This window comes from Indicator indicator, chromosome 11 (genome assembly GCF_027791375.1).
Source record: "Indicator indicator isolate 239-I01 chromosome 11, UM_Iind_1.1, whole genome shotgun sequence".
NCBI lineage: Eukaryota > Metazoa > Chordata > Aves > Piciformes > Indicatoridae > Indicator > Indicator indicator.
Genome location: NC_072020.1, coordinates 1,103,297 through 1,130,989, shown reverse-complemented (window position 1 = coordinate 1,130,989; position 27,693 = coordinate 1,103,297). Strand labels below are relative to the sequence as shown.

At 43.6% G+C, this 27,693-nt stretch overlaps 1 protein-coding gene across 1 annotated transcript in view; it reads right to left on the bottom strand.

The window, feature by feature from the left end:
- ARPP21 (cAMP regulated phosphoprotein 21) overlaps positions 1–27,693 on the bottom strand; it is a 106,974-nt gene that overhangs the window by 43,536 nt on the left and 35,745 nt on the right. Inside the window, exons 13-18 of the mRNA XM_054385102.1 lie at positions 25,847–26,079; positions 17,902–18,132; positions 13,595–13,764; positions 11,909–12,013; positions 9,200–9,463; positions 954–1,080 (exon numbers count right to left, since the gene is read on the bottom strand). Of these exons, the coding sequence (XP_054241077.1) occupies positions 954–1,080; positions 9,200–9,463; positions 11,909–12,013; positions 13,595–13,764; positions 17,902–18,132; positions 25,847–26,079 (1,130 nt within the window). The remainder of the gene's footprint in view (positions 1–953; positions 1,081–9,199; positions 9,464–11,908; positions 12,014–13,594; positions 13,765–17,901; positions 18,133–25,846; positions 26,080–27,693) is intronic.

The following is a 27,693-nucleotide window of genomic DNA, read 5'->3' as shown; positions in this document are numbered from 1 at the left end:
GCTTCTGACTTGCATCTTAAGAGATTGTTTTATCAATGCCTTTGCAGGCCTCCTGTTTTGCCATTCAGAAGGGTTTCTGCCAAACCCAGAGAGAACAATGACTGCTTTGCCCTCCCTGGCACATCTGTGACTGCAAGGAAACAAGACTTTCCCACACACCTTGAAGTTACTGTCTGAGACTGAGGCTGCCTATGAAGGAGGTGTGCACTAAAGAACCAACGAACCAACAACTTCAAGAAAAAAAAAAAAAAGAAAATCTCCCAACCTGGAACTGTTTATCCTTCAAAATATGAGTACCCCTTCACAAGTGCAACCCCTGCCCTCCCCCAGCACACAACAGCCCAACTCTGCCTATGTCCCTCTGGCTCTGGTGCCATCAGGAGGGGCATGACACAGCAGGAAAAGAGACCGGTTCACTGTGAGACCTGCTACTCACTCTCTTACAGTGTAACGGCCCCCCTTCCAGCTGCACCTCTGTGGGCACCTGCTCTTCACAGACACCAACCAGGGGCACCACTTGCTGCTCCTCGGCCTCAGGAGAGCAGAGGGTAGTGGGGCACGACCGGCCCCTCCTGCGCCACTGCCAATCTGTCACCACGAGGAGTCTTGCAAACGTTTGAGGAGTTTGCCTGAGGAAGCACCAACCACAGTGGGTGGCTTGAGCATGCAGCATGATTGCTCACAGCAGCTCCCTCCTAGCTCTCTCTGTGCTCTGGCCACTGAGGAGCTGTGTGCAGGACAGCAGTGGTAGAGAACGCAACCTTCACTCCACCGTTTCTCCCTATCTCCAAGCCAAGGGTTTCTCCGTTTGTGACTTTCAGCACCTCTCAGAACAGAACAGTGACCAGCTCTCTCTCCTCCACTGTTCACACTCAAAATCAAAGCCTAACCAACAGGTTTCAGCAGCACAGGCACTGTGAGCAGCTGAAGCAAGGAGTGACAGCTGTAAATACCTGCTTGCTGTGCAGTCTGTGGGATCTGTTGACTCCGCTGTGCACTGTACTGAACTGAGGCAATGGGTCTGTACTGCTGAGTTGTTGAGGTAGGGTACTGACCAGATGGGTAATAATACACTGGCATCTGCAAAGAAAGACAAAAGCAGCTAACTATGGACTCCAAAGCATAAACGTTCACAAAATTAAATAGAACTGGAAGAGAAGCAAGGGTTCAAGCCAAGCATATAAGTGGTAACAGTAATCGAGAGGAGAGGTTTGCATTGTGTCTCTTCAAGAACTGCTGCTTGCTTTCATCTCTGCTAAGGAAAGGACCATCAGTGCCCAAATTTGTTCTCAGAGACTTTGAGAAACAGAAGAACAAATAATTTTAATTGAAAGAGATAAAAACTTACAGGATGCATAAAAAGATACCAGATGCACATAGCAAACAATTCAGAGTAAAATATCAAATGCTGTCCAAAAACTGGATGCAAACACCTTCCATGGCAACATACAGATAGCATGCTGAACTCTGGAGGAAATGGGCAATTGAAAGCAAAGAATGGGTGGGAGCAAAAATATTTAGAAGCAAAATGGAGGGAAAGACAGAGTGTGTGTGCCCTTAACACTTGTAAGAAACAATTACTGAATTCACACTTCAGTTGCACAGCTACATCCTGCCTTACAGGAAGGTTTCCTTGTGAGGCCTCTCTTGCACTTGGTGTGAACACAATTACAGTTCAAAACACAATTCTAGCTGTTTTGTTGCCGGAGCTGAGGGTAGATTTTGAGTCTGCAAGTGCTGCTAGGTGGCCTTCTTCCTCCTGTTATTACTGTCATTCCAGAGCAACGTCTACTACATCCCTGCATCCCTGAACAGGAAAGTTGGAGGGTGACAGAAGCTCAAGATTTTTCCTCCATGTGCTGCATTGCTGTTACTGAGACATCTGAGCTGAACAGTTTTCCAATGACCTTTGGCAAACTCTAAGCACTCTGACTTTTTCATTTTCACCTGCAGGAGATGCTGTAGGTACCCAAAAGAGCTCAGCAGCATATGGTCCCTCCCTGTAGAGGGACACAGGCTTGGGAGAACATTCTCTCAATTTCTGCCACATCTGTCAGCAGTTCTTTATAAACCATACAATTTTTTTCACCTTTGTTCTACTCAGACATGATTTTGGGGTTTTGTTTTGTTTTCATAAATAAATAGGAACTATTTTGCCACTTTTACTTGCATGGAGGAGGTGTTCCTGGAACAGCACATCCAATGTGATCTGTAGGTATTAACTTTAAAACATAGCCTAAAGAACACAGTTTTTAAATCAAGATTTATAACTGAACATTCTTAGCACCAGAAATGTACATGTACACTGAAGCACTCAGAGCAATTTGGAAACACCTATTTGATTTTACCATACAGACCATATCTCAGAGTTAGTCAGAGGGTTTTCTACTTTTCTCTCATTTGTTCAATTCATAGAACCATGGAATCATAGAATGGTCATCCAGTCCAACCTCCCTGCACTCAGCAGGGACAAGCCCAACTAGATCAGGTTGCCCAGAGCCCTGTCCAGCTTCACCTTGAATATCTCCAGGGAAGGAGCCTCAACCACCTCCTTGGGCAACCTGTTCCAGTGTTCCACCACCCTCACAGTAAAGAACTTGTTCCTACATCCAATCTAAATCTGCTCTCCTCTAGTTTGAAGCCATTGCCCCTGGTCCCATCCCTGCAGGCCTTTGCAGACAGTCTCTCTCCATCCTTCTTGTAGCCACCTTCAGGTCCTGGCAGGCTGCTACTAGGTCTCCCTGGAGCCTCCTCTTCTCCAGGCTGAACACCCCCAGCTCCCTCAGCCTCTCCTCATAGCAGAGCTGCTCCAACCCCCTGATCATCTCTGTGGCCTCCTCTGGACCCTCTCCATCAGCTCCATGTCCTTCCTATATTGAGGGCTCCAGACCTGCACACAGCACTCCAGGTGAGGTCTCAGCAGAGCAGAGCCAAGTGTCAGAATCACCTCTCTGGCTCTGCTGGCAATGTTGCTTTGGATGCAGCCCAGGCTGCCATTGGCCTTTTGTGCTGCAAGCTCACACTGCCTGCTCCTGGCCAGCTTCTCATCCATCAGCACCCCAAGTCCTTTTCCATAGGGCTGCTTTCCCTGCTTTTCATCCCCCAGTCTGCACTGATGGCCAGGATTCTCTGGAACAGAATCACTCCATATCTCAATTAGAAGCTTATCAGAGTGCAATATATCAGCTTGGGAAATGTTACTTGGAGGAGTATTTTGTAAAAGAAAAAAAAATCCATTTCACTTACAGTAATGGATGAATTTGCCAGCATTCATGCACAAATGAATTGCAACAAAAGAGCTTCTGGAGAGGTTTTTGGTTTTGCTCTGTTTGGTGGGGAGGGGGCAGGTTGCTCTTGTGTGGTTTGGGAGTTTTTGTGTTTGGGGTTTTTTTGTTTGTTTATTTGTTTGGGGGCGTTTTTTTTGTTGTGGGACTTTTTGTTGTTGTTGGCTGGTTGGTTAGTTGGGTGGGTTTTTTTGGGTTGTCTGTTTGTTTTTTAAAGACCAGATATTAAAAGAAAGATTGATGTAAAATACAGACATGGATAAAACAGGTGGCTGAGGCTCTTGGAAGGATGCACTTTCATTTCTCTTGAGCACATCTCTGTGCCAGTAGCAGAAACATACTATTTGTCCTTCCTGATATTGCTTTAGTGAAGAGTGGAATTAGAGGGATCAGGGATAACAAGTATCACTTTACACTGCCTACTCTGACCCTCTTGAATTTTTCAGATTCTTACTACATCAGTGCTGCTAACACCTTTGCTTCTGTGCTCTGAATTCAGCAGAACCCACCACATTGCTGTAGCTGCCAACTGTCAGATTATACTTGACTTGCTTTCCCATGTCAATGCACAATTAACCTTGGGACTTCTGCTTGTATAACACATTTCATTTACAGATCCAGAAGTTTCTACTGCACTAACAAGGATGCCAACACAGCTATATGGTTAGCATTATAAAAAAAAAAATTAGAAAAATGTCCTTCTTAGACCATAACCTAAACAAAGGCTGCCTTCTTCAGTCTAAAAGCATAGTTTCTTGTTCTGAATCCTTGAAAAATCTACCCTCTTGAATAACTGCCATGGCAATGGTTGACAGATAATCCTTACACCCTTGGATACTCTTATTTTGAAGATGAATACCTTCCTTTTTTGTAGGCTGACCATTCCAATGCATTCCATTTCTCATACACAACACTCTCTTTACCTTAAACTGTAACGGGAGTGGGCAACCCACTTCAGAGACACTCATGAAATGGCATGAACAGGTACACTTTATCCTCCATCTAACCTGCTTTATTTCCAGCTGATAGGCAGAGACTCAACACAGCACTGCCTTTCTGATTTGTTCTGTCCACATACAGTTCAAAACCCACTACCAGGCTGGGTGTTCCTTGGACTGCTCTCTAGCTGCAAATAGTAGGAATAGGATTCCATACACCTTTCAGGCTGATTTCACTTTTCTACACTATCTCTTTATTGACTTAGAGCTTGATTCTGCCATCAGACAGACATTCTACCTTAGAACACTGCTGATACCCAGCACACCCTCCCCTCACCCAGATGATAAGTGATGCTGACACAATTGCTAAAGGCAGTTACAGTTGCCTATGTGGGAGTGAAGACAAACCCCAGTGATGTATGGACACATGGAGGTACCATCTCTGCTCAGCATCTGACTAGGATCAGTCATTCTTCAAGGATTCTTCTCTCTATCTGCCTCCCCCATTACCATGACAGCAATGAAGCATATAACTGCTTATGCACAACTACATGATGATCTCCAAATATCATTTTCTGAGATCATCCAGAAAAGACCTACTCACTTGCAGTGACTCCCCCACCTTCATCATAAGCAATTCCCAGAGGAGACATGCTATGAACAAAGATTTTGTCTTAGGGCAGCTTTGGACTCTCTAGGAGGATGCTTCTGCAAAGAGACAGCTAAAATTAACGGTGGCACAAAATTAATCAAGGTGAAAAGTCCCTCAATGTGTCAATTACCTTCCCAAAGCCTCTCCAAGAGGCCATCTCATTTTCAGACACCACTTTGCCAGTATACCTTCCATAAAGAATGAGTCAAAGGTGAAAAATTACTTTTAAGGGAACGTATCCTTTCCCATGGGCATAGTACTTGCTGTTTTCCCAGAATCACAGAATTGTCAGGGTTGGAAGGGACATCAAGGACCATCCAGTTCCAAACCCCCTGCCATGGGCAGGGACACCTCACACTAGATCAGGTTGCCCAGAGCCACATCTGGCCTGGCCTTAAAAAACCTCCTGGGATGAGGCTTCCACCACCTCCCTGGGCAACCTGTGTCTCACCACCCTGATGGGGAAGAATTTCTTTCCCATTTGTTCATTTGCAGAGGCAGAGCAGTGATAAGCACCACTAAGAGTGCTGCAGGAACCAAAGGAGGACCCTTGCTGAAGTGCCTGGGTCCATAAGTGCTATAGAAGAACCATTGGAAAGAGAATAAAATTGAAAACAGAAGACAGGAGAGAAAGTAAAGCTGTATGTTTTGTGATCCAGAAAGCAAACAGGCATTTGCTGCTAAAAGTGCCTTTCAGCAAAGCCATACTAATGGTTGGGTTGTTTTTTCCAACTGGCTGAACAAAGACAGATCATTATTTTCAGGTTATTAAATGATGACTCTGTTGTCAAGCTGGGCAGCAGCTGTGATGAAAGAAGTAGCAAAAGCCACGTAACGGGCCCTCATCACTCCTTAGGCACATCATTTCAAACCCATCCTTCTGCTTTCACACAGACTGGGAGAGGGAAACTTGGAGTGCAGCTGAAGAGACACGTTTAACTGGACTTCAGTCCAAAAGCTAATAATTTCAATGTAGTACCACTGGCTTTGTGTGCTTGGAGAGCATTTCCTTCTTCTCCTTTCAGCTCCCATACTCACAGGACTTCCACCAAAGTTTTCACAGCTGTTTTTCAACAGCATGCAGGGCACCACAGCCTACGAGAACCTTATCAGCAATGCAGTTCACAGGATTATAGAATCATTTTGGTTGAGACCTTTAAGATCATCAAGCCAATCTTTAAACCAGAACTGCTAAGTCACCACTAAATCATGTCTCTCAGCACCACATCTACATGTCTTTTAAATACCTGCAGGGATGGAGACTCCATCACTTTCCTAGGCAGCCTGTTCCAGGGCTTTACAACCCTTCCTGTGAAGAAAATTTTTCCAGTATCGAACCTAAACCTGCCCTGGTGCAACTCAAGGCCATTTTCTCTTGTCACATCTCTTTTTACTTGGGAGAACAGACTGACTCTCCCACATTTACAAGGAACTAATTAACCATTAGATTCAAGCCTCCTTTTCACTGGTATAAATCCAATGGCAACACTTAAGACACAAAAGTGCTTTTACATTGATTGCCTCGCATTGATCAATGCACCACAATGTTTTGCCTGCACTGACATCTATATTGCACCTTTTTTTTGTTTTGTTTCATTTTTTTAAAGCCTGCTCAGACCACCTGCTTTGGCATCCAAGAGCAGCCTTGTTATTGAATCTAAGCCCAAGAGAGTAACAGGAGATTCAGATTGACAACAGCCACTGCCACAGTGAAACTTTGTCGCAGGCAGGACAGGGAGTTGAGGTCTAGCTGCCCTGCACAGAAAGTTGAGCTGTTAGGGCAGAGGAATTACTACTTCCCAAGGCTTCATTCTCCTTCCTATAAGAGGGATTCCCTACTTGCCATACAAACAGTATCCAAATAGCTCTGCCTCATTGTAGTCCCGAAAACCTCCATCAGAAGTTCCCATCTGCAAGTGCAGATGTAGAAAGCTGCTGCCCCCTCTCCCTCCAGCAGACCAAGGCCAGTGTACTTTCATGGTACAGGGACAGCAGGGACTGACCCTCCCTACATCCTCTTCATACAGATACCTGACAATGATTCTTTGGAACAGAGTAATCCAGAGGCAGGTGAGCACGGTGCAGGAGGAGCTGATGGTGCTCAGTTTCTCACCTTTCTTTGCTCACGAGGACAAACTGTTCCCCAGTGAAAACAACTGAAGATGCTGCAAGCTCAGAAGGGATTTTTCTGCCCTTGGTAACTTTCTCCTTTGTTACAATGCAGGAGGAAAGCACCCACATGTACCATGTTTGGGGCACAGAGACACTGCAGCCCTCAGACAAGCCAGTAAGCTACAGCAGTCTATAGAAAGGCACCTCCTTATCAATTGTCCTCTGAAGGAGTTCATCAGTAGCACCAGAGCAAGTATTAATGAGGGAAAACAGCTTCATAATGTAGCACTACAGTAGCCTGAGCAAAACCCCTGCACCCTGCTGCACAGCCAACACTCCTGCTGCAGGTGATGAAGGCTCAGCCACGCTGTGAGCAAACTTGGCAGAAGCAGCCCTTGCAAAGTCAGCTGAGGAGAGAGCCAGGGCAGGCTGCAAACCTGGTGTCACCCATGGGGGAGGAGGAGGAGGCATGGGCCACCCCACCATGGCAGGCAGCAAGATGCTGCTGTCCCTTAGCTCCTCCAGCAAAGCCTACACTTAACTCACTTAGGAGGCACAATCTAGATGGGGCAATGGATTCCTCAGGGAATTCTGCTCTTCAGATCAGTTTGCCCTCCCCAAGCTTTTTTTAAACATCGTATTTGGCAAACAGGGAAATCTTTTTCCTAACCTAATATCTTCAATTTTTTTTTTTAAATCATGTAAAATATTGAACTTCAGCTCCTTCAAACTTTTTTTTTTTTTTTTTTGTAAGCTGCCTCTCCTCTCAGAAAAAATGGCTGCAGAATTTCTAACAACAGAAACCAGGAATTGTCAGGGCTGGAAGGGACCTCAAGGATCATCCAGTTCCAACCCCCTCACCAAGAGCAGGGACACCTCACACCAGATCAGGTTGTTCACAGCCACATCCAGCCTGGCTGCAAAAACCTTCAGGGATGAGGCTTCCACCACCTCCCTGGGCAACCTGTGCCAGTGTCTCACCACCCTCATGGGGAAGAATTTCTTCCTAAAATCCAATCTGAATCTACCCATTTCTAGTTTTGTTTTATTCCCCCCAGTCCTATCACTCCCTGACACCCTAAAAAGTCCCTCCCCAGCTTTCTTGTAGCCCCCTTCAGATACTGGAAGGCCACAATAAGGTTGTCCCAGTGCTCTGTGGGATGTGAGCATCCAGTATTCTTCAGATCAGTCAGTGATGTAATCACCTGGATCCCCAGCCCATGCAAAACATTCTAATAGTAAACATTCTTAATTCCTATGGCAATACAGAATCCCATTAGCAATGACAGCTGGAGGTTTTCACTAAGAAGTGGCAAACAATACAACCAGGAAGGTTTACACTATTTTTACATTGAAAGAAATTAAAGATAATAATAAAGATTTTTATTTTTTAATAAGTTTGCTTTCTAACCATAAAATGCAAACAGGAGAAGTACTATTAGTACCACTTTAAAGCAGAGTTTAAATGAAGTTATCTGTAACTGGATAAACAATTTAGCTTTTTTTAAGAGCATGCCTTGAAAATGAGCCAGAAAAAATCTTTTGCGCATTTTACTTCTTGACAGTAATCACTTTCAATATTCTGTAAAGGTACCCAGGAGACAAGCAGAGATGTTTGGTAGTGAACAGTAAAACATAATCAGTCTTCAGGAAGACAGTTAAAATTACTGATCTGTGACATCTCACATGTTCAAGTCAATTAAATATGATTAATGACTACCTGGGCTGATGTGCACACTGCTCTTTTGGTATACACACAGGGAAAAAAGGACTACAGCTATTCACTCACCCTCCTCCTTCATATTCATGTGCACATGTGTCCTGGGGTACACACATACACTGAGAAAAAGGTTTGGGGACAGGGAAGAAATTGCTGAAACTCAGGAAATTACACAGGCTTTGCAAGTGTCCTGATGCCTAAAAGTATGCTAAACTTTGATCCCAGGAAAAAAAAACAGAAATAATCTTAATAATCTTGAATCTGTTTTGGTGGGGGGGGTGTTTTTTGTTTATTTGTTTGCTTGGTTTATTTGGGGGTTTTGTTTGTTTCTGGGTTTTGCTTTGTATTTTTTTGTTTGGGTTTTTTTTGTTTGCTTGGGGGTGGGTAGGTGTTTGTTTGTTTGGGGGGGTGCTTGGGAGGTGTTGCTTCGGGGGTTGTTTTTTGTTTGGGGCTTTGCCTACCTGAGCACCACGGTGGTGCAGGTTTTGCCTACCTGAGCAGGTGGTGGTGGCTGTTGCACGAAGCCCTGGGGCGGCGGCGGGGGCTGCAGCACTTGCTGTGATACTGGCGGACCCGAACCTGTGAAGCCTCCCGGGGGAAGCTGCTGAGTCGGGGAGGCCATGATGTAACCTGTCTGCTGGGCAGGCTGCTGCAGGATAGGCGAGGGGTAGACGGGGCCAGAAGGCGACTCGGGGTTGTCTCCCGACGACTGGCGACTCAGGCTCATCTGGTTAAACTGCGTGGTCATGTCCTCCCGCTGCTGGGCAAAAGGCAGCAGAGGATGAGGTAGACAGGATGTCTGCAGCAGACATGCGAATTAGCCAAACAAAAGAGGTTCAAGCCGAGCGGGAGCGGGGAAGGAGTCGCTCGGCTCGAACGCGTGCCGAGCTTCGCATGGACAGCTACAGAAACGGAGGCAATTCAAAGCATTCTAAATGCCTTGACAAAAGCCTCCTGGGCTGCGAGGTGAATGGCATCACTTGGCACAAAAGTCACTCATTTTGGCTTTTACTCCCCCCCCCCGCCCCCTTTTATTCCTAAATGACAAGGGAACTTTACACTGTTCAGCAGAGGACATTTTAAATCTAAAGGGCATGAAAATCACGTTATGAATAACTCTTTCCCCCAAACAGACTTCCTGGGCCAAACACTTGCTGGTAATTTCACCTCCGTTTCAAAATGATCCTGAGAGGAATTCAGGAGGTTTCAGATGCAAAGCTTTTCCTTTTTGGACTGTTTTGAAAATCCAAGATCGTTAAGATAGAGAAGATAAAAAAAAAAAAAAAAAAAGATAAGCCTTCGGTTGCCATTTCAAGGCTTTTTATTCAGTGCTGGAAAGAAACAAGTCCTTTATTTCACTGGAGGGGGGGGGGGGGAAATACATCTATGGTAGGATGAAAGTACCAAATAAAGTCAATAGGCCTAAGTGTTACTACGTGTGGTAATGACACAAGGATGCTAAACAGCCTGGCAAAAAGATCCATGCTAATCAACACCCTCATGTTTATTATATGTGAAGGCCAGAGACTTACAAATGTGGTTCTGTGCATCTCCACTTGTGGGCATGTCGTATACCTTTTAAATACTCAACATCAAAACATACTCTAAACAAAAAATACAGCATAAAACTTCATTGTGCTACTCTGCAGAGTATGGTCCCCTCCTCATACCCCCTCTCAGACAGGGAATAAGCACTATAAAAATGCTTTTCACTTAGCATATCCTTGCTATGTTGTAGGGGTTGTGTTTTGTTGTTTTGTTTTTTTGTTTTTTGTTTTTTTTTAAGGAGCCTATTTAATTTTGTTTGCATCCCTGTGGTGTTCATTCTCCAAAATTACCCTGCACAATGTATTGATTGTCAGGAATCTGCAGAATAGGAAAGGAGAAAAATAGATATAAGGCACTGCCAGAGAATGCAGAGAGACCCTCCACAACCAGATCAGGTATCACAGGCCAAGACTCCTAGCAGGTCTTCAGGTGGTGTAAGAAAGCAATGCTCTTGCCTTACCACAATCCCACAACCATACTCAGGTAGATAAGTTATCTGTTTCTTTAAAAAGCCAGGGTGCTTGTTTCCTGTTTGGCAAACACCTGCAAACACATTCCATGAGAAACTTCACTGAGCCAGGAATGTCTCTGGGAATGCACAATAAAGACCAAGAGCTTCAGCCTCCCTATAATTTATACATTGTGTGCACAATGTAATGTATGCTGAAGACATTAACTCAGGTGAGGTTTTGCTGTTAAATTAGTCACTAAAAATATCAGCTTTTCTATAACTATCACTAGAGCAACCTGAGATGCCAGAAAGACTCTTTTCAAGAGAATTAGCACAGAGATATGCAACATCTGTTCACCACAGAACACTCTTTATTGTCCTTTAAATGGTACTGCTCATCTACCAGGCATCAATAACACCATTTTAGCTGCAAGAATCTGTTCAGCTTTCTTTCCATCTCTTACCATGTGACATCTCTACCTCAGGGGAAAAAAAAAAAAAAAAATCAGTCATAAACAACATTACCAGAGCAAGAGAGGAGAAAACAAAACAAAACAAACAAAAATAGTAATTGTAGTGCCTCTTAAAATGTCAGCTTCATTTTACAAACAGGATAATCTTAGCCCTGCAAGCACCAAGCCAGGTTGAGACTCCAGAAGAGCACTCTATTTCTTTTTATTTTAGATGTGGGCTGGTGCTTGTCATGATGCATAGCACAGCACACCTTCTGCAGCTGCCCCACCACTGCTCTCTTTCCCAAGTGCTGTGGTATCACCAGGGAATAAATCCAGGTGATGGATTTAGTATTTTGATAAAACACTATAGAAAGCAACAATCTCTAAAGGTGTCTTTGTCAATATAAAAAGGGGTAACTCAAATCTCAAATGCCCAAGTTAGCAGTTTAAGGTCCCTTGACATAAAGTGAGGAGACTCCAGCTCCTACCACAGGCACAACAGAACATTTTTCTGAAGGCTCTGCTAACCAGGTAGAGAGCCCTGCTCCTAACATCACCCTGCAGGGTAGCAACCAGAATCAGGGGGAATGCTCTTACAAAATGCTTGTCAGTAGCAAAGGCATCAAGGCAAAGGAGGATCTGGATGGTGCTCCCAGTGCTCCCCAGAGGCTCTTGGGCATACTCATGTCCACACACCCAACTTCAAGGAAAGGGGAAAAAAAATTGAAAAAAATGAAATCTTTAGTACCACAGAAAACTGCTGCGTTGGAGAGACAGGCAGGAGATGCTGGGGAGGATAAGAAACAGCTGGATATTGGACTGACTGAGAAGATGGCTGCATTGCCTGAACAGGCTGCAAAACAAACACAGGGAAAGACAGTGAATACAACCTACAGGAAGAGAGAGAGCAACAGCAACAACCACATCTCTGTCACTGAGAGCAAAGCTCTCAAACACAGCTCTGAAAATGCAGGTCACTCATTACCAGCCTAAGCACAAGAGGTCACCTACTGTGGGTTTTGTCTTCATTTTAGCCTCGTACCAGGACAATTCTTTATTACAGATTTTCCTGCCTATTTTCATATATTTGATGGCTGTTAGATTAAATAAAGCCACAGCTACACTTTATTACTGATGTGAGGCAAAACCAAATTATGATTCTACATTTAATTTAGAGGGATAGAATGGAAGAGCAGCACAGTACAAGTGTATATTTGAATTTTTCTGATAATGACTGATTTAACTCCGAGTGTGTCATAGGCAAAGGACTAATGACTGTAAAGCTGCTTTAGCAGAACACAATAGCTAAAAAAAAATGACAAAGAGCAGGCTGCAAATTATCAACAGACAGGTCCATCAGCTTGGAGCAGATGTTTATCTAAATGAAAGAACAATTTTCTACAGCACTATTACCTTGGAAGAGAGCTTTACTATTCCTTTCATTTTAATCTCTCATTTAACTTGAGTCTTACACAGGTTTGGTACTACATCTGTCTTCTAAAACTGCTAAGAGTAAATCATGAAATAAGAGCCAAACCCATGGAAGTTCAAACCCAGTAAAATCAAAGCAACTTCACTGAATTTAACATTGCATTTTGGGTTAACTTGGGATGAAACTGTGCCAAATTATAAAGCCACACAAGTACCACAGTAGATCTTGGCTGCTCTGTGAGTAAGCAGGATGCAGGATTCTTGCTTGAGTAGTTCCCTCAGCTTGCTCTGCTCTGGGAGAGCAGACACACAATCCACAAAATTAAGTCTGAACTAGTGCCAAACCTTACTGCCCATGTTCTGACATATTTGGCTACATGCCATGGGCAGCCCAGAGGCCAGAGACCCAAATACTGCAGCACCTTGCCCAAACAACGCTGCTCTTGCCCTCTCCTCCTGTAGTTTCTATCTCAGGGTAGTCCTGGACAGAACACGGGGTGCAGACAGAAGACCCATGGTCTGGGGATGGGAGCTCAGAGAGTGGGCTACCCATAGATCATGCCTGACATTACCAGACATGGAAGAGTTTGGAGAGCCCTGCCTCATACTGGATTCTTTGTCTCAATCCCACTGCTGTCAAAAGGGACAAGGAAAGGTCCCTGGCTCTTTGGAGGGAATTGCAGACTGCACTAGTTTGAGAATGGATGCTTCAGCTCTCACTTATGAGCAATTTTTTGCCAAAGCAATTTATGTAGATATACAGCAGCTTGCCTAACAGTCCTTTTCAAAATGAAGCCATGCTTTAGATGGAATTGAAAAAGGAATCTTTCCTCTCCATCTGTTTCATCCACCTTGAAAACACAGATCATGAGCCCCATTTGTTTCAAAGGAGAAGAACACCCTGTTATTTTGTGTAGCTGCACCCTTCCCTCCTACCCTTGAGAGGAACATCCTGTGTAACCCTGAAAGCTTCTTCTCTTTTTCCAAAGGCCACCACACCTACCTGTGTGACCAGGTGACTTGCCATTTGCTGCTGTGGCTGTTGAACCTGCTGAGGCTGCTGGGATGAAGGCTGCTGCTGAGACTGTCCCACCATCTGGCTCCTCATCGTCTGCTGGCTACTGGGAGGGTTGTATATTGCCGGCGTGCCATCAGGATTTACAAAGGGCTGACCTGAAACAGAAGCCCCTGCCTTTGCTGAACACTTTGAAGAAGATCTTTTCTTGCTTTGACTGACCACTCTTTAGCTGACCAGCTCCAACAGCAACATGCTCATCACTCATTACACTAGCAGACATCTTCTGGCTTTTTTTGTTTGTTTGCAGGCAAACAAACAAAGCAGACAGCAGATGTTTGTTTTGGCACAATAACTTTCCAAGGAATGGGTGCAAGGTTACCATGGATATAAAACGATTTAGATGCTATGGTTACCTGAAGCCATTCAATGACAAATCAACTCAGTAAAAATTGAACTCTGGAGGAAACATTAGAGGTAGAGAATACTCAAGTGCATTTTACTGCCACACAATAGCAGCCAAATGCACGCAACTACTCCTGACAGACTGTGGTTTGTATGGAAAGGAAAAAACCCAGACCTACCCTTGTTAATAATTTATTTACATGTTCTAATTTAAACCTAGTACTGCACTTCTAAGAGCTGTACCCTGTGTAATAAGAGAAGGAAGCACTGGAAGTTATCATGGAAGTAACACTTAAGATGTCTTTGAAAATTTCTTATACACAGGATAGACTCTGTCCAAAGTTCTACTAAGCTGCTGAACTACTAAGTTCCTTCAGATACTGTAGCTGGTGGAAGTAATCTTGCAAATGCAATGTTTGGTAAAAAGAAAATGAAAAACAAAACCCCAAAACCAACCAACCAAAAGTTCACTCAAGTCATTGTCTTGCAAAGAAAGGAATGGCATTTCTCTTGTAGGGAAAATATTTTCCATGACCTCACTTCTCTTTTAACTTCCATCATAAATTCATAAAGCAAAGAAATTAGAAATATTTCCATGAGGAAAAAAAAAAGGAATTTTAGCAATGAAGTGATAACACTTAAAGTAGGTAACTAAAATATCTGAGATAAAAAGGTTGATTTGGAGAAACTTTAATGACTGAGAGCAAGAGTGAAATACGTAATTTCTGATCAGGCACTATGAGAACCTCTACCTGTTCTATCTACTTCTCAGCCTTTCAGTTCCTCCCTGTTATCACTCATGGTCAGAAATGCATTAGGAGCATTGGCTAAAGAAAAAACCTTGCCTTCTCTCTCTAAAGCAACAAGACTTTCTGGATGAAGTCTGGTTATGTCTCACACTCAACAGTGAGAAAGGTCATGAGTGGAAACTGGAAGAGAAGCAGGGGGCACTTCCCATGGCTCAGTGAAGGATGACAGACTTGGAAGAGAAAAGGTCCAGCAATGCTTTTAAAGATGAAGAAGAAAACCAAACCAAACCAAACCAAACCCCAAAGACCTTTAATGAATAAATCTTGAAATAGGAAATGAGAAGAAGAGATCAGACAGTAAAAGAGAAGACATTTGTAAGTTGTGAACTGTGGCCCTGACAGAAGGGTAACGACTGCAACGTCATTCAAAGGAGTAAGAATGAAATGTAAATGCTCTTAAATTGTCAAAGAGGTTAAGGCAGAGAAGAGTCAAGTGTCAAGAGCAATCCTTTAAAGGGCAGAACAGACTGGTGAAGCAGGTGGAATGGAAAATAAAATAGCGTGGCACATAAATGGTCTTTTTGCAAAGCTTACAAGAAGCTTCTCTCTTCTGTGGAAGGAGAAAGGAAAAGCAGAGGATGCAAAGGAGACTGCAGATATGGAAAAGAGAGTGTGGACTGTCAACACCTGAGAAGGAGCTGAGAGGTATAATTGAATCATGGAGATACTGACGGCATCTGTGGATGCCATTAGAGGCTTGCACAGTCAGTGACTACGTAGTGTGAAAGGAAGCAAAATCTAAAGGGCGTGGCATCATGATCAAAAGAGAGAAAAAGATTGGAAGTAGCCACTCTGCAAGAGGAGAAGAAAGAGCTAAAGAATGGTGTTGCATAGGGAAAGAAAATCTATTCATTACAGGAAACAAAGCTCCTTTTTCCTTTTCTTTAAACTGTCTTCTCTTCATCTATGTTATTGACAGCATCCATCACTTTGATAGCTGATCACAGCAATCAGTCTCCTCCCTATGGAGCTTCTTTTGTAACGCTACCCTAGTAAGATGCAAAGATTCTGAGCCCAAAGAGTGGCAAATCTGCAGCAGGCGTTTTCCTGCAAGTTAAAAGCACAGTAGACACTGCAGTACAGCCTGACTTCCAGCACAGGCAGCAGCATGAAGCTAGATGGCTGGGACAAGAATTTCAGTCTGTTTTCTTTACTATGCGTATACTTCCAGAAACAAACCACTGGGTTTAAAGGAAACACAAAATTATATATACACAAAACCATTTGCTGCCTGAATGTTCAACATACCAACACACATGGAACTCTCAAGGATGTCTCTGCAGACAGCAAGGCACACATTAGGAGGGAAGATGAGGTGGCTGTGGTCTAGCAACAGTATTGAAAGGCATTATGTACCTGCTGCAGATAAAGACTCCCTAGGTACCATGGAGAAATGTGAGCCAGCTGCTGCAAATTGCTAAATTGACAAAAGAGGTGTAGGACATGTTCCTCTTAAATAGCTCTGAGGGCTTGCAAGTGTAGTGAGCCTCCAATCCTTGCTGTGGCCAGGTGGGCTCCAAGCCCACCCAAGATGAACCGAAGATGAAAGGATTCCTTTCATCTGTTTCTCCCTATCCTATCACTTGAATGAAGGATGACTTCTGACTAGGCCTGCTGAGTTTTGTATGGACACACCACACAAGATAACAGACAGAACCATCAGCTACCAGAATAAGAGATGAGCAAATGAATAATGATGGCTTTTGTCTTATGTCGACCTCTCATTCTACCCTCCCCACTAACTGAGTTTTTAAGAAGTGTCCAAACCCTCATTTATGCTGACAGACTTAGGACCTCATGTCAGTGATGCAATTGCTGGCAAAGAGTACACAAAATAGTAAAGGCTTTCGAAAAGTGTAAGTCTGGGCAAGCTACTAAGTCACCTCTCTGGAAAGACCTTATTACATTTGACTCTAAACAAACAAGAACTCCTCCCTGATTTTATATGAGCTAATATGTATTAATCAGCCCCAGATATCTCAAAGTATTTGTGAAAATCATGGTTTAATAGCTTGTTAAGGCTTTGTTTTCCTTGACTGAATCCTGACCAAGTATTTTAGCAATTAACTTACAAATAAGCTTTACACGTTTGCACGGAATTACTAGAACACAGGGATGTAACATACATTAAAGACTGGTTATAAACAAAAATTCCCCCCGTAAAGCTCCTGAACACTCCATTAAGGACATGGAAAAAATATTTCAGAGTTTAAGTCTCAGCTCCCAGTATAATGGAAAATACATTTCACTGTAGGCTGTTATTTTAAACCCAGCATAACTCAGCTAAGGTTGACAGCACAGCCAGTCCTGGTCCCTGAAACAGTCCGAATCAGTGAGGAATCATCACTGTCAGCCTCCCTCAACCTTTTCAATGTTGTCAGTACAATAATGTGGGGAGTCATAGCATGACATGATATGGACTTCATCTGGACCAAGGGGGTAACAAATTGCCTTAATTTTTCATCAAGCACTCAGGTTCCAGCTGAGTGGTTTCTGAGGCATCCACAGTGCTTGGGTGACTGAGTGCCTGGTTTGTGCGCTGCAGTGCTGCTAACTGCCAGGGATGGAGAAGGTTACAACTCTTATCACAAAAGTTCAAATTTAAATACAATTCATAATCATACAGCTCACAGGGCAAAATTAACTCTGAAGTACTAATTCAAATGCAGCCCTTAAGCCTTTTGAAATTCTGCAGTTAAGCAGAATCTCTAAGAGTTTGACATCGTATTTTGGTAGCACTGTATTTCAGCACACTCCACATGGGTGAGTATCTGTCCTCAGTGAAGCTAACAGGATCTCAAGTGTATCTGCAGCCAAGGAGTGCCAGCCTTTACAAGATGAATATCCTGTCTGGGGCCCCACAAGTGTCTTGTATCACTTCCCACTGGCTGTGCCACAACAGCCTCAGAAAGTCAATCCAGTTTTGGCTGCAGATTTGAAACCTGCCAAATCTAATTCTTTACATATATTTGCTCAAGGGAAATACTTCTAGAAAGAAGGCATTTGCCCATTCTCCAGATGACATCATAAACACCAGATGAACACTGAACACAGTATTAGGGAGGAGGGCACTGTACTGACCTGTGTGTGGGTTCAGAAGGATACTGCCAGGTGGTATCCCTGCAGCTTCAAGTGGAAGAATGATGTAGCTGGTGTTGCTGGGGGCCACCTGGCCACTCATCCCGTTCTCAGGGTAGGACACGCTGCCTGAAGAGCTGGCTGTCACCCCAGGGACCAGGGATGCACTTTGGAGAGGCTGATGTATTCGTGACAGTGATCCTGAGGAGCCAGCACTGCTGGAAGACTCTGAGCCTAGTGGAGAGACACAGCCACGCACTAGTCCATGCCCAGCTGGCAGGAGTGGGGTTTTCACTCCCTGCTGAGCTCCGTTTCCAGTGGTATTTCTACCATTCTAAAGACCGCTTTCCTCTCCTAACACCTGCTGCCCCCATGCAGTAAATAACCTTTATCAAAGAGAGCACAAAACACTCAGCATGTATTTGCGACACCAAAGTACCAGTTCACAAGGAACACAGAGTTGGTGAATGAAAACTAAAATAAATAAATAACCAAACCCAACAAAACAAGACACAAAACCCCACCAAATGTTTGCTGTAAGTGGCAAACCCAACCACCCAGCAACTGAGTTCAGCCAGGGACCAAGGGAGCTGCACCATACATGGCTTAACTTAAAGCTACCTAAGAGCCTAACACTTTTGGGACTGGCTTTGCAGCACCTAGCCTAATAAAATTGACCAACCAAGAGAAATCAAACCTGCTAAAACACATTTGTGCCTGGAAGGATGAGGAGACACCTTGTTTTAAACCCTGAGTATTACTGGCTTCTAAACTTCAGAGATTTTATCTGCTGGGATTTCAATTTGCTGCCCAGAAAAATGACAATCTGCGAGCAGGTAAGGCTCAGATGAACAGCCTCCTTAAAGCAGGATGTTAAGGCACAGACAAGGGAGGTGTGAAAGCAAAATCTGTGTGGATGCTTCCTCCCCAGAGTAAAATCTATTTTAATTGGAGTTTCTTTTATTTTACATTACCATTTTGGCACTTTTCTGAATAACTATTTTAAAAAAATTTAAAATTATTCCAGGAATCTCTACTTAACCAATTTTGCCCCCATTTATCCTGTATAAAAATGATGTATTTTAATTCTTTTCTATCACTACAACTTATTTCTTATCACTTTAAGTCTAGACATATTAAGCCAAGTACATTCTGAAACTAATATTTGGAAATTAACACCAATTAATCTTGTCTTTGTAGCTCTCTGATTAGCTGTTTTCATGGTGTCTAAATCTGAACTAAGAAATCACCACATAATGAATTCAGTACTGAAGCAAATGAAAAAAAGAAAAAAAAAAGAAAAAAGAAAAAGAATGAACTATCTGACTTTATTCACATTAAGAGATGTCTTGCTGAAGACTTCTGAAAGGAACTTTGAGTAAATGAGATTTTTGCCCCCATTACACAATCCAGCCCCTTTTTTCCCCCCAGTATGCAATGATGGCTACTTCTTCTAGATTCTTCTATAATTCTTTTTGCTGCTTCACTTCACAGCTGACATAATAATAACCTTCATATTCTCATCACTTCCCATTAATATATTTTTTTAGGTATTCTGAGAGATATAGCAGTTCAAAGAGAAAGAGACAGAAAATCAGCACAAATGCTTAATAGCTTTGAGGGTTTGTGGAGGGAGAGCACAGAGAGGTGCCATTAATTTTGCAATATTCTGAGTGCTAGTGAGTGATGCAGCATGTCTCATTCTCTTTTCTCTGGGTCAGCACTCGCTATCTGATGATTCTGAGGTAATTTTATCCTTTCTTATCAGCTGGGCTCTCAAGATTTACCCACTCTTTAGAATCATAGAATCATTTTAGCTGAAAGAGACCTTCTAAGGTCGAGTCCAACCAACACTGTCAAGTCTGTCCCTAAACCATGTCCCTCAGCATCATGCCTTTAAAATCCCTCCAGGGATGGCGACTCCCTCACATCTCTGAGCAGCCTGTCCCAGTACTTGCCAATCATTTTGATGAAGAAATTTTTCTTAATGTCTGATGTAAACCTCCCTCAGTGCAACTCGAGGCCATTTTCTCTAGTCTTAATGCCTGCTACTTGAGAGAACAGACTGAACTCCCACCTCATTGCAACCTCCTTCCAGGTGGTTGTGGAGAATGGTAAGATCTCCCTTGGGCCTCCTTTTCTCCAGGCTAAACAAACCCCAATTTCATCAGCTGCTCCTCATAAGACTTGTGCTCCAGATAGCCAATTTTCTAGAAACAGTAGAGTGCTGCTCACCCCTGGAAGTACTTTTGTCTAGGATATAATTTCTTGGCTTAGGAATATTTATTTGCTACTTTTCTAAATCACTTGCATTTCTGAATATTACCACATGCTTTGGGTTGTATTTCTGATAATAGTATGTGTTGATATGAATAAGATTATCTCTGTAAGCTGCACTTCTAAAAGACTCATGTTTCAGCACAGTTGCTTGATGGAAAAGTACACCTGGAGACACTTGGCTTGTGATTTGTTGCCTGGGCATTAACATCCCTGCAGTTTCTCTTGGACTCACAAGATCCACCAGGCTAATCATAAACAAGCAGAAATCCAGTTCCAAAACTCAGAGACAAAAGTAGAATTTACAGAACACTTTATAAAAAATTAAAATAAATAAATATTTTAAAAAGGAGATAAAAGTATTTAAATGCCTGCAGTATGATTGTCTTTCCCCTACAGCAGCAGCAATGAACACCTCACAGGAGAGATTAGACTGGCTCCAATTACTTGGAGCCCAGCCAAGGAAATTAATGATCCTTACAGATCTGTATCAACACAGCTGACAGCCCAGTGAAGCCAGCTTCTTTTCAATAGGGGGGGGAGAAATATATTCCACTGAATGGCAAATGCATTAAGGGAAGCTAAAGATGCAGCAGTTATGTATTTAAGTCTTCCAACAATTATTTAAACACCTGTAGGCTTGCAAAGGGTGTTTCTTTGGGGGACAAAAAAAAATCTTGTCCTGCCTCCTAGCAATGCATTTTAAAACCTGTTGTAATGTGTCAGGGAAGCTAGCACAGAAGCCTAGCACAGAAGCCGGTGAGCTAGATTGTCTCTTGATGGGTGTGTTAATGGCTGAGCAGGTATGTCTCTAACACCTACAGGGGCATGTGTTTGACGTAGCAGCAGACACATGGCTTGCCAGCCCTGGGCAGTCCACTGTACCACTGGGGATCTGAATGCAACAGCATCTCGTAGGATGCCTCAAGGTGCAGCATGCAACCTAATGCCAGTTTGTTAAATTATTAACTCCCCTCTCAAAATTGAGTTATGGCTTAATATATCTCTCTACATAAACAAAGTTCCAGAATAATAGAGAAGGAAATTTTATTTGCAATATACAATCTGTGCTTTTCAGTCTTTCCAAACCACTGCACGAAAAGAGCCATCAGAACCAGGAAGATAACAACCTAAAGGGTTTCACACAGCCATCTTTTGTGCAGGTTGCTAGAATCAATTAACAGAATTCCTTTACTAAGCTCTAATTCCCATACTGTTGAACGCAATTAGAGTCTAAGACTAATTGACACCACTGGACTTTAGTGCAGAGAACAGCACGTTCTAGGATCTCTCTTTGCCTCAGGGGAGGCTGACATCTTTCCCTGCTTCAGTATCTGTTTGTCTGCTGTTGTACCATTAATGTCTGACTTACCAGGAGTTAAGGTCAGAACACTTATGTTTGGTGACAATATTAAAAATTACCCAGAAAGGCTACAATACTGATATCCATGCAATCACACAATGGCTTACATTGCAAGGGACCTCAGAGATCATCTGCTCCAACCTCCCCACCATGGGCAGGGACACCTCTCAACTGGACTCAGCTGCTCAAGGCTTCATCCAGCTTGGCCTTGAACAGCCCCAGGGAGGAGGCATCCACAACATCCCTGGGCAACCTATTCCAGTGTCGAACCACACTCCTACTGAAGAACTTCTTCCTCAGATCCAGTCTAAACCTATTCTCCTTCAGCTTCCAACCATTCCCCCTTGTCCTGTCTCTAGACACCCTTAGGAAAAGTCCCTCTGCAGCCTTCCTGCAGGGTCCCTTCAGGGATTGGAAGGCAGCTCTAAGGTGCCCCCAGATTATTCTCCAGGCTGAACACCCCCAGCTCCCTCAGCCTGTCCTCACAGCAGAAATGCTCCAGCCCTTGGATCATCTTTGTGGCCTCCTCTGGACTCACTCCAACAGCTCTGTGTCCTTCTTATGCTGGGGACATCAGAACTGGAGGCAGTGTTCCAGGTGGAGTCTCACACTGTATATACTCTCAAAGGCAGCTGTGAGCCACCTGTGAAAATCCTTCAAGCTTTCCTATCCCCATGCTCATGAAGGCTGTGTGACAATACTTCTGGATGCCATCACAAGCACAGAATAATGCTCACATTTGAAATGATCACATTTTCCATCATTTAGCCAGTGAATCACAGAATCACAGAACAGCTTAGGTTGGAATGCACCTTTGAAATCATCTACTCCAACCTCTCCCCACCATGGGGAAGGATGCCAGCTGCCTTAAGGCCTTAGTTGTGTATGAGACACCTAATGGTATCCATCTATACTTCTAAATTGGAACAACTCCCTTCTCCAGTTTTCTATGAAGAACATTTTGACCAACTAATGACTGACTTCATACACAAGACAAAAAAAAAATTAATTTTGTTACAGTGAATCATAAAGCACTTCAGAGAACAGATTAGTACTTTGGGAAGAGGAGAACTGGGACATAATTGGTGCCTACCAAGCTCTGCCACCCTACCAGGGCAGCTTGCCTAATGTAGCTACACTTCTGCTATCCCATTTCAATCACTGGGGGAAAGACAACAGAAAATAAAACCAATTCCCTGAAAGGCAACAGCAAATTAACAAAATCCCCCCAAATAAAAGCGTCCTCAAGCTTTAAATGTGTCCTGAGCTACAGAACACCCAGCCCTGCCTATGACGGGAATAGTCAGTAAGGAAGATCCAGTGCAGAACAGGCACAATGAAGTGTCAGATTTTCCCATTAGTCTTTGAACATTCATTTTCTGCTTTAATGCCATTCAATAACATTTCAGAGAGGACAGAAATGGTGATTCAGGTATTACTTTCTATGACTTTCCTTAGGCTGACTGACAGTTTGACTTTGTGTCCTGGCTTGGAAGGTGTACGTTTGTTGTGACATTCAGTCTTGCTCTTTCCCCCCATTTCTTCCTTTTGTTTCTTTTTTTTACTCTTTATGTGCCTGAACTAGCTTTCAAATTTAACTACTTGGCTTAAAAAAGTCAAGTCACTTACAATACATAATTGCTCTGCAAAGAACACGGAATATTAATATCACTGATGCTTTAAAAATGTACTATAAGCTTTTATTTGAAAGCAGTTTGGGGTTTGGTGTATAGAGAGTGCAGAAGTGTTTACATCTGCATGGGCATGCTTCAGAGATCTCTCCTTCAATACATTTTCTAAGAGCATCCTTTAATACATGTGACTTCAACACTAAACAGCCATTTAAAAGCAGGTTTTGCAATTCAATGTCTCAACCCTCCAGACTAGATTTCCTTGACACCATTTCAAATGCTCTGCCCCTCTGCAATATAATGCTGCAGAGAAATATCTTCACTCTACCCAAGGTGAATGATATGAAAAAAAGAAAAAGAAGTATATGAGGAACCTGAGCCTCCTCCCTAATTCACTGTGTATGAAATGGAATTCTGATGCAATGGGAAAAGTCCTGGGAGATAAAGAAATGTGGAGGTAAAGCCAGGGTCTGCTATATCCTTCAGGCCCCCCTCTGTTGCCCATTTAGCCTTTATACAAACAGAAAAAATGCATATGCTCATGCTGAGGAACGGGCCAGAGGTAAACAACTACACTGGACTAACCTTCAAACTTAAATTCATGCCTTAAAATCCATAGGATTTCACATACATAAGGATGGAATAACACCAAAGTAGAATATAATCTTGGAGGAGATCCTTATGGGATCCATTCTGGGCCCCTCACTACAGAAGAGTTTAGCCTGGAGAAGAGGAGGCTGAGGGGAGACCTTATCACTCTCTAGATCCACCTGAAAGCAGGTTGCTGTGAGGTAGGGGTCAATCTGTTCTCCCAAGTAACCTCAAGTTGTGCCAGGGGAGGTTTAGACTGGACATCAGGAAAAGTTCTTACAGGAAGTATTGCCAAGCCCTGGAGCAGGCTGCCCAGGGAAGTGGTGGAGTCACCATCCCTGCAGGTATTTTAAAGAGGTGTAGACATGGTGATGAGGGACATGGCTTAGTGGTGAACTTAATAGTGCTGGGTTAATGGTTGGACTCTGTGCTATCAAAGGTCTCTTCCAATCTCAATGACCCTATGATTCTGTAAAATTTTCAGCTCTATAGATATGCAGTAACCAAGTCAAAGATTTTCTTCATTTATTCTGAAAACATTCTCCAGCATCCTGAATCATGGCAAAGACTACCATGCAATTTTGGGCATAGGAGTGAAATCTGACCAACCTAGGTTTGATCAACTGGGTTTAAATTGAGTACTGTCCATAAAACACTCTCAAGCTGAAAAAGCACTAAGTGCTAAGTATTGATTTCCACTTGTCCTGTACTATATTTATCTAATGAACTGATGGAATCTTTTGATAGAATCATTATTTATTATGCACTTTTACACAAAAATATAATAGAGTAGCTTAATGGCGTGGCTTGATGTCACTTAGATCCTGACCCCATATGTTAATGTACTCGAGCAGTTAGTCTAAATAAATGTAGGATTCCCACCAGGTTTTAGTCTCCTTAAATAGTACTTTCATTTAATGGGAGCTAAAGAGAAACTGGAGAGATTGTGGGATCTCTGTAAGCCCAGAGCTTCTGTCTGCCTCCACTACAGCACACTGCCTCATCTGCCAGCAGCAAGAGAGAGGCTGTGGTCCAAGATACAGAGGGTTTGCATTTTAGCACCAGCAAAACGTTCTTTGATTTCTCATCAGGCAAAACATTCCATTCTTCATGACTCAAAAAGATTAATATTAAGAAAAAGACAGAACCTGTGCTTTGTCTGAAAGGAGTACCACCTTTTCAGGCTGGTCAAAATAGGATGTGCACATACTCTGCTCCTGGAAATGTTCACCTCATTTACCTCAGGCACCAAGTCTTCCTCTTGATTCCTAAAACTCCCATACCAGCTACCCATTGTACATAGATGGATATACTCATCTGCTAGGCACAGGAAAGCCTTCATGTCACTCACCATTTACAGCATGACAGAATGGTAGGGGTTGGAAGGAACCTCTGGAGATCATCCAGTCCAACCACCCTGCCAAAGCAGGATCACCTAGGGCAGGGTGCACAGGAACACATCCAGGTTGGATTTGAAAGTCTCCAGAGGAGACTCCACAACCTCTCTGGGCAGCCTGTTCCAGTGCTCCATCACCCTCACAGTAAAGAAGTTTCTGCACATGCTGAGGTGGAACTTGCTGTGTTCTAGCTTCTGTCCATTATTCCTTGTCCTCTTACTGGGTGCCACTGCAAAGAGCCTGTCCCCTTCTCCTCTTGACACCCACCCCTCAGATACTGATAGACATTAGTAAGATCCCCTCTCAGCCTTCTTGTCTCCAAACGAAACAGGCTCAGTTCTCTCAGCCTTTCTTCACAGGAGAGATGTTCAAGTCCCGTAATCATCCTCACAGCTCTCTGTTGGACTCTTTCCACCAGACCCCTCTTTCTTGAATTGGGGAGCCCGAAACTGGATACAGTATTCCAGCTGTGATCTCACCAGGGCAGAGCAAAGCAGGAGGAGAACCTGCTGGACACACCTTGACTAATGCACCCCAGGATACCATTTTGTCCAACCATAGAGCCTGGCCTAGGTCTCTGAAGGTCAGTTCCAACACAAACCATTCTGGGAGGTACCAGCCTGAGGCAGGTAGCAGTACAGCCATTTCTCCTCCCAGAAGCAGTGTGGTGAACCCAGCACAGTACAAGCTACCTGTTTTAGACAGTTTGCCGGTACTTCTGTTGCTTGATGAGCTATCTCCTCTGGTCAGGACGGTGATCCCACCAAAGCTGGCTGTCTTTGTTATGGCTGGCTTCAGATTCCGATTGGAGCTGTCCGAGTCCGTGCTGCTCCATGGCCTCTGGTGGTCTGCCCACTTCAGCTCATTCTCTGTACTGCTCTGTCGACTGCCAGACGCCTTCCCTATGCTGTCTCTGTTACCCCTACAGACATCACAGAACAAAAAATTTAGACATCAACAAAACCACGTCAGGGCAGGGTCTATCTCGGGTAGCCTGCAGCATGACTAATAAAGAACCCCAAAATACTGTGCATGGGTGAAAGCCTGCCTGAAACAGGGGGTCTGGCCCCTGCACCCACCTGCCTTCGGTAAACAAGCACTGCTGTACCCTTTGACGTGCACAGCACTTACCACTGCCAGCCTGCTGCTTGTTTCCTAAGAGGGCTTCACTGAACTGGGCTGATGGTAGCATTGCTGTTCCCTGGTGACCAGTCTCTTCCCTCAGCAAATTCTTTGCTACTTCTCCCTTTGCTGTCCATCACCTGTAATATTTTTCCCTCTAACTTCACCTCCTTCACATCCATCCTCCTTATTTCTATTGCACCTTGTCCCCACTCATCATCCGCTCTGTGAAGTCATCCAAAGCCTTCTCCTAAACAGGTAACCTCCCAGTGTGACCCTAAACTCTCCAGTCGTAATGCTCCACTTAGAGACCACCCACCAGCTGTTTAGGTTTTTTTTTTTTTGTCTCCTCTGCATGCAGTGATCACAAAACTCTCTAGGTAAAGACTGTCTGTCACTGCACAGCTGCAGAGCACCCACTGTACTGTGAGTAACAACAGCGCAAACTGTGAGCAGCATGTGGAGGAGAATTTGGGTTATTTCTGGCAAACAGCTTACAATGTGCTGCTAAAATGACAAAACCAGCATCCCTACCACAGCTTAGTGCACCACAACTGTTATCCCAAGTGACACTAATAACACTGCCTTTTGGAAGGCTTTTAGAAGACGTTTTCCATCCTCCTGTCTCATTTTACAGTGTAATACCTTGCAGGCTCAAAGCTCTTTCTACAAATCAAAAGGATGGGACTGTAGCTAATGGTTTCTTTTAGTCTCCTTTCTCATTTTGAATATGGGTCCTGCTTTTTATTTGGACAACCTGCAGAGCTGTGTCACTTAGCAGTGTGTCTAAGCTGGGATTAGGATGGTTTGTTCCTTGCCTGTGATCAGAGCCTCTCACAGATGTGATCAGCAGTACTAACCTGTTGGCTTTGCTAGACCCAGACAATGGGAAAGCATTGAGAGAAACTGCACAGAAGCAACAATGTAAAAAATAAATTAAAAAAAGGAGTAGTTCTTAAGATTTAAATGGAAAGGAAAAAAAACCCACCAAACCCAAAGTACATTATTAACAGACTTTTCCATTTTTGTGCTTAGGAATTAACAATTCTCTTGCATTTTCACTCTAATGGAAAAGAGGGAGTAAAACAGAAAGCTTTTAGATCCCAGTTATCTGCAGGTGTGGATGTAAAATGCCTTCTTAGTCCTGCATGCCCTACCCAAGATTCTCAGATCATCCAGGCTAGCCCAAAGCATGGAGAAAAGCTTTTCTGCCCGTGACCATGGGCTGCAGCTCCAGATGCTCCCAGCGCTGCTCCTTACCTGGTGCAGTCTTGCCATCTCCTCCATGGCTGCTGTGCTGATGTCTAGCCAGCAACCATGAGTCCCTCATCCTTTTCTCCTCATAATGAGAAAATGCATAATACAGATGAGGCAGGTTTGAAGTGACACAGCCCATCACTGCTCCGTGTGCCAA